General features: G+C 44.2%; 1 protein-coding gene across 1 annotated transcript in view; it reads right to left on the bottom strand.

The window, feature by feature from the left end:
• Positions 1-6,971, bottom strand: part of LOC106811434 (nuclear receptor subfamily 2 group E member 1-like) — a 36,566-nt gene extending 29,595 nt beyond the window's left edge. The window contains exon 1 of the mRNA XM_014815047.1: positions 6,823-6,971. Coding sequence (XP_014670533.1) covers positions 6,823-6,874 — 52 coding nt within the window. The 5' untranslated portion in view covers positions 6,875-6,971. The remainder of the gene's footprint in view (positions 1-6,822) is intronic.
• Positions 6,972-7,756: the final 785 nt, after the last annotated feature.

The following is a 7,756-nucleotide window of genomic DNA, read 5'->3' as shown; positions in this document are numbered from 1 at the left end:
CTTCTCTCTCTCTCTCTCTCTCTCTCTCTCTCTTCTCTCTCTCCTCTCTCTCTCTCTCTCTCTCTCTCTCTCTCTCTCTCTCTCTCTCTCTCTCTCTCTCTCTCTCTTTCGGAATGACGCGTGCCTTAATGCCGCGGGCGGGAGAGAAGAAGCAAAGCGAGAGTCACTATACTCTTTATATACGCTTCATTACAGAACGCAAGCATGAATATTAATTACCTCCCCGGACGTGGAAACGGACACTCGCCTCAACGACAAAAACCTCCCCAGGCGACAAAAGCTGGCTCTAGCAACCTCCCGCTCAACCGATATTTGTCGCGCTCTCTTCAAACTCGCCCGGCTTTGTTGCGGCTAAGTGGATACCCGTGTAAGATAAATTAAATATTAAACGCGCCGGCTCCAAATCAGAGAAGGACTGCTTAAGAATTGTCTCTGCATGCGGTGCGTGCGTCGGCGTAGCGTCGGCGGAGTGAGCTGTGACGTAGCCGACGATATATATATATATATATCTGTCGGCGACGAACGTTGTCATTCGATTTACATTACTGCATAATTTATCGGCGCGTTTCTGAAACGACACTCGTGAAAATAATTCGCGAATATGTGTTTATATATATATTCATATGCTTTACATGAGTAGAAATTCCATGAGGGGAAATGCTTTCGCGTTGCTTAACTGAATAACTTTCAGTGCGCATGCCCCACTTGTGCATATTACATGCAAACAGTTGAGTATATAGAAGCGTTAGCATTCATCTTCTGTCGGCTCGCCATGTGAGCTTTTCTTCTTTTATGTGCAGATATTAAAAAATTACGGCTCGCACATTGCTCGAGTTGGTGCGCGGTGATATTTTGAATAGTCGACACTCACACACACACACGCACGCACGCACGTACGCACACACACACACACACACACACACACGGCACGCATCGTTCAGCACGGCAACAGTTCGACATAACTGTTAAAAGTTATCATTCACTGAAATCATGACGTCGCTGTAAAACTAAAAATGCAAAGCGTATCTGTTTGGTCCTTTCTATGACGAAATGCGACGTGCTCTGTATGAGCGGTATATACGTCGATGTTAAAACGCTTCTGCACGCTTCCCCGCATTAATTCCTAAGTAGAAATCGGCCAGTTGAAGCGATTGTGGGCGCCATCGCAGTAGCTATACGTATACGCATTAAGCGTTGGAGGAATGTCTCGCGTATTGCATGCATGTATTTTGTCAAGCTCTATAACTACCCCGCTCTCCCCCTCTTCTTTATCACATACACACACACTCTCTCTCTCTCTCTTCCTCCCCTTATCCCTATCCCCTTTTCTCTCACTCTCCCTCTTTCTCTCTTTCTCTCTTTCTCTCTTTCTCTCTTTCTCTCTATCCCTCCTTCTCCGGCTCTGCCGCTCTATCACCCTTTCCTTTTCCTCTCTCTCCTTCAATCTCTATCTATTTTTGCTTCTCCATCTCCATCTACGTTTCCGCTTCAATTTTCCTGTCCCTTGCCCTCTCCTTCTCCGTCGCTCCCCATGTCTTTCCCTTCATCGCTTCCACATTTACCTTTACTCGTGTCATATCACGAGGCGTCGCGAGATTTCGCGAGAACGCGAATTTCAATAAGTGATGACTTCGCCGACGCCCAGTGCACTCAATCATACTAGGTTTACCCCAACGTCGGTTTACCGTGCCGATTACTTCCATCTTTATCTTATCACTCTTTCACTTTGTACCTGTTTTACTTTTCTTCTTAGGTTTTACTCTCCGAGTCCGCGTCGCGCTTGCCGCGATCCTGGTGACGAGAGACGCACCTGCAGACCCACCCGCGCGACGGAGTTCGCGGTAGACGAGGGAGAATCCAACGCAAACAAAGCTCACTCGAGCGCGCGCCGACAAATTCAATTTGCTCCCGCGTTCAGCGCTGAGCGATGAGTCTTGCGCATGCACGGAGCAGCATCACAATACGATCCGCGGATCCGCGCTGTTTTTTCTCTCGCGGATGCCGCTGAATTATTGACGGCGGTTCTTCGTCCGTTAAATAAAATATCTTTCGACGACTGGGTTTAGCTATCCGGGGCTGGCGCTGCTGCTGCTGCTGCTGGTGGTGGTGGTGGTGGTGGTGGTGGTGGTGGTGTTGCTGCTGCTGCTGCTGCTGCTGTTACTGCTGCTGCTGCTGCTACTACTGCTGCTGGTACTGCTGTTGCTGCTGCTGCTGCCTGCTGCTTGCCTGCTGCTGCTGCTGCTGCGGCCATGCCCGCGCGCGTGTATAGGTTTGTCAGATCGCCATGAAGTTAGACGCACTGTTTGCAATCGAATTAATATTTAATTTTACACGGAGTCGGTTTTAATAACGCGTTTCAATAATGGAGCAGTCGCTCCCCACCCTACCGCGTCGCGAAGAATGCCATTTGTTTTCTGCGCGCTATCGTTGCAATGGCTACGCGAAAAAACGAGTGTAGCCTACTCTTTTAAAGCGCATCATCGTTTTTGTGTAACTCTCGTGCACAGTTGAAGCGCATTAGTTATAAGAACTTCACATTCTATACGACTACGAGTATAATGATTCAGTCACGTAGCACCTATATACTCCGCGCTGGTATACATGCAGATGTTCATTGATTGACGCGGAGCGAGTTGTATACGCGGTTGGGCCCCGTGAGAAACCTTCAGCTATAGTCTTATATTTAATTTGAAAACATCGTGAATTTTATACGGCTGGTCTCATGGAACACGCGTTAGCGACGCGTATATATATATATATATATATATATATATATATATAATTTATATATTGCATGCTGTTTATCGCGGGTTTTTTCTCCTGCATGTACGCGAAGCATTTTCATAACTTACATCCTCGGCAAGAGAACACCGACAATTGTATTATATTATCAAGAGCTAATAAGCTAATAATAGGTATTATTAGCTCTTGATATTATGCTATTCGATTTATTTCCGGTGAGATGCATGCGTGCAGTCTAGAGCGCATAACCCATTGCACGATAGTAAGTCGGATATATATATATATATATATATGTATGGAATCTTGTTACAACCGGTTTTGGAGAACAGACTCACATGCAGTTACTGCACACGGCGGCCATACGCTAGGCAGGCAGGCAGGCAGGCAGGCAGGCAAGCAAGCAGGCAGGCAGGCAGGTAGGTAGGCAGGCAGACAGACAGGAAGGCAGGCAGGAATGCAGACAGGCAGGAAGACAGGCACGCAGGCAGGCGGGCAGGCAGGCAGGCAAGCAGGCAGGCAGGCAGACAGGATGCAGGAAGGCAAGCAGGCAGGCAGGCAGGCAGGCAGGCAGACAGGCAGGCAGGTAGGCAGGCGGGAAGGCAGGCGGGAAGGCAGGCAAGCAGGCAGGCAGGCAGGCTGGCAGGCAGGCACGCATGCAGGCAGGCGGGCAGGCATGCATGCAGGCGGGCGGGCAGGCAGGCAGGCAGGCAGGCTGGCAGCCAGCCAAGCAGGCAGGCAGGCAGCCAGCCAGCCAGGCAGGCAGGCAGGCAACCAGCCAGCCAGCCAGCCAGGCAGGCAGGCAGTGCATGCTTAGGCAGGACTATTCAAGCTATATTTCCCATGTATATAAGCGCATATAATCGGGCGCGGTGTATATATATATACCACGGTGTGAACTCTGGCATCTGTGCAAGCACGGGCATATTGTACGCGGCGAAAGCAACGTTGACATAACGTGTGTTATTCTTAAATTGGAGTTGCTGACATTATATTAGAAATAGCTTGCGCACCAGCTATAATTATAGCAAGGGAGAAATGCGCCAGTATATACCAAATGGACGCACATTGTGTGTGGCGTAGTCACGTGAATTACTGTTTTCATTTTTCTTCTTTGTGTTTTTAATACATTGATTATACCTAATAGTAATTTTAATAGCGCGCCATACGTACAGAACTATTTTTCTACCGTTCATATTCAATATAGCCACACACACACACAACCCACAATGCAACACATACAACACACACACACACACACACCTAACACACTCACACACACACACAACACACTACACACACAGACACACACCACAACACACAACACGACTTAAATATAATATATATATATATATATTATATACTTATATTATAATGATATTATTATTACATATAGATCAGTGTCTAGCGTGAACGGTCTTCGATCCTCTGTATCATCTAATACAAGAGCTTGCCCTATACTACTGGTTACATAATTAACGCTTTTTTAATTTTCATCGGCACGTATGAGAGCGCCGCCGTTTCCGTTCCAGCGGATAATTAATATATATATATATATATTATAATACTATAGTAGAAGTATATTCGCTGTCGTTGCACGCATATTCAAGTTGTATTTAGTTAGTTTAGAAAAATCCGAAATTTGTTTTAACAAGCGCTTTCATCTTTATAGAATCTTCACTGTGTGTTATATAATATATATATATATACTATATATATATAGAGATGTGAACAACTATTATCTCTATTATTATCATCCTGAACTATTCTATATATATATATATATATATATATATTATATTATATGTATCGTAAAATAAATAATACTATATATATATATCAACGCTGTTACGATAGCGCAGGCGTCAATGGATCCTGGTTGCGACCATGCGCTGACTTTTTATCTAAGGCAAACGGCGCTTCTTTTCTTTTGCGATCACTCGTCTTCATCAACTCTTTAGAATAGCGAAGTCCGAATAAACGCTTAGATGTACGACACGCCGCAAACATAGAGTAATAACATCCGCACCGAAAAGATATGAGCCGTCGCGAGCAAATAACACATTGTCAGGCGGCGGCGGTCAACATGGTTTCTTGCATGCGCCGAACACGTAGAAAAAATGTTCGTCGATCGTGTATGGGGTACGTTCTATTCACCTACTCAGAGGAAATAATCATATTATTGTAATTATTGTCGGTGACCCTTCGGGTGCCCTCGAACTGTACCTGGCATAGTGGTATGCATATTTTATAGGGGAAGAGGCCAAAGTTTGCGGTTATTAAAATTCTAATTCGGGAAGCCATCGATTAGTGATCCCGTCTGGTCTGACAGCGTACTGCGATGTAGTTAATTGATTTTGAGTGTCAATGGTTATAAGATATATAACTGTTAAGTTAAATGATTTCTAGATTCTACGTTGTTTATATCTCTCTTACTCTCTCTCCCCCTCTTCATATCTCTCTTTGTCTATGTTTATTCTCGCTCTCTTTCTTTCTTTCTCTCGCTCTCTTCTCTCTCGCGACGCTCAATCTCTCTCTCTCTCTCTCTCTCTCTCATCTCTCTTCCGCTCTCTCTACTTTATTCTCTCTCTCTCTCGCTCTCTCTCTCTCGCTCTCTCTCTCTCTTCCTCTCCCTCTCTCTCGATTTCACTCGCTCCTCCCCGCTTTTTCTACCCATTTCTAGGGTATGTGGGCGTACGCTATAGTATTTGTGTATATAATTTGTTAAACGTAAGCCGTATTATTATATCAGTTGATATCTAAATCCCTCTAGCAGTGTATATGCAAGCACTGGTAATGCCAATCATATAGCCACTTGGCACCTAGACAAACACGAGCCCGATGTTTGTTAAGTGTGGCATCATTAGTTGAAGGAGCTTTTTTAAAATAATGTGATTTTCCTTCCGTAACTGCACTGCCCTTAACGAATGTTCGAGTGGTATTAAAAGATTTAAATTAAATTAAATTTTTACTGTACTATAGCAATATGACGAAATCGCTATGGAAAATGCAATATAGCTTATATTATATAGCTATAGTAGCATTATTAAATTATAATATAACAATTATAAATTATAACGGCTCAATAAATTGTGTGACATCTAATAAAACGTTGAATATATATTCTCTAAAAATGGTCGTATAAGCCACAATGGAGTTTTTTGCAGCGTTGCTTCTGTATGAAATCACACGTTTTACTATAATATAAATATATTAAACTACCACATTTTGTACGTGACCTCGGGTGAATCTATTCTGGCACGACCTCATCTTTAAGCGTCCGTGATATAGTACTTTACTAATTAAAACTTGATAACTAAACGTGTGATTCCAGTACAGGCGTTGTGATTTTAATCGCATTTAGTATGTTTATTATTATATTTTCAATGGATTATTGTGGACAACACAATTGTTAAATTTCAATTATTTTAATTACACCTATCTGTTGTGGTAATTCCTGGTAGAAATTAACATGGCTTTATTTTGAGGAATGCCGAAATATACTGACGCGAGTTGAATGTACCGATATGCGTTCCAATAATTTCCGTCACGGATATCACGTTCAAACGTATCAATAGCATCCTTCCTTGACCTCTAAATATATTCGTATAGATATATACTTATACGATCGATGAATTAATATATATATATATATATATATATATACTATCATATCATACAATATTATATCCTAGACTGCAACAAAACTTGGGCTAAAAAATTTCGAAATCAACGTATCGAAATATTTTGTTCTCCAGGAAACAAAAAAAATGAAATGCAACAAGCCGTGCCGTATTAATTAACTACACCGTGAAGTATAATACGTACTCTGTGAATTAGGAAATTCACTTGAATATTTTGAATTTTCTTAAATTATTTCCTACCTGTTTACGGTTCCTAATACAAAATCCTTCACCTGGTACATATGGTAACACAGGAAGAAGTGACTATAGAGTAGTAGTTTAGTAGTAAACTAGAAGGAAAATAGGGAGAGAAATAGAAGAAGGAAGGAAGAGAAGGAAGAATAGAAAAGGTATAGAAGAGAAACGAAGAGAAAGAAGCAAAACGAGAGAGGCGGCTCACCGAGGTTCATGTCTGAGATGGTCGACATCTGATCCTTCGTCGTAAGGTACATGTCAGCGGTGGGCGCTGGCGGCAAGTCTCTCTTTCCCTCTTGGTCTCTTTCTCTCTCTCTCTCCCTCTTTCTCTCGCTCTCTTCCTCTCTCTCTCTCGCTCTCTTCCTCTCTCTCTTTCCCTCTGCGTGTCTGTCTATCTGTATCACCCTCTCTCCGTGGCTCTGTGTGTGTGCCTCTCTCTCTTTTTCTCTTCGCTTTCTTTTTCGTTTTCTCTCTATGTGTGTCTCTCTCTTCCTCTGTCTCTCTCCGTCTGTCCCTCTCTCTTACCTTTTCTCTCTCTCTCTTTTTCTCTCTTTCTGTTTGCCCTTCTCTATCACACTCTCTCTCGCTATCTCTCTCTCTCTCTCTCTCTCTCTGTATGTGTCACACGCCACCGACTCGATGGCACACACGTCTTCGCGCTGCTATGCGGGGGCGCGTACTTTCCTCGTCGCGTTCGCCTAGTCTTTGATCCTGCGAGAGTGAGTCGCCGGAATGTTTCCAATCGTTTCATATCAGTCTTTAACAGTGACTCCTTTTATGAGGCGGTGGGAACGTCACAGCTGCGCGGCGCCCGACGCGCGTCTCCGATTGGTCGAGCGCCGCTCGGGCGTTCGTTCGTCTGCCGTCGCGGCGCGTGAGGCGAGAGAGCCGCGCTGAAGTGGCTTTTCCGTCGCGCGGGCGAAGGCAGGCGTGTGCGTTAATCGGGAGGCGACCTTTTATTAATGAACAATGATCACCCGGTAATCTCTCATTTATCGCCGCCGTCAAGTGACCGGGCCTTTGTTTCAAGGTGCGCGGCGGCGGGTGTGTGAATGAGAGAGAGAGAGCGAGAGAGAGAGAGAGAGAGAGAGAGAGGGAGAGAGAGAGAGAGAGAGAGAGAGAGAGAGAGAGAGAGAGAG

The sequence above is a fragment of the Priapulus caudatus genome, unplaced genomic scaffold, assembly GCF_000485595.1.
Source record: "Priapulus caudatus unplaced genomic scaffold, Priapulus_caudatus-5.0.1 Scaffold539, whole genome shotgun sequence".
Classification (NCBI taxonomy): Eukaryota; Metazoa; Priapulida; class Priapulimorpha; order Priapulimorphida; family Priapulidae; genus Priapulus; species Priapulus caudatus.
Note: the sequence above shows the minus strand (reverse complement) of the source record. Positions and strands in the feature narration are given on the sequence as shown.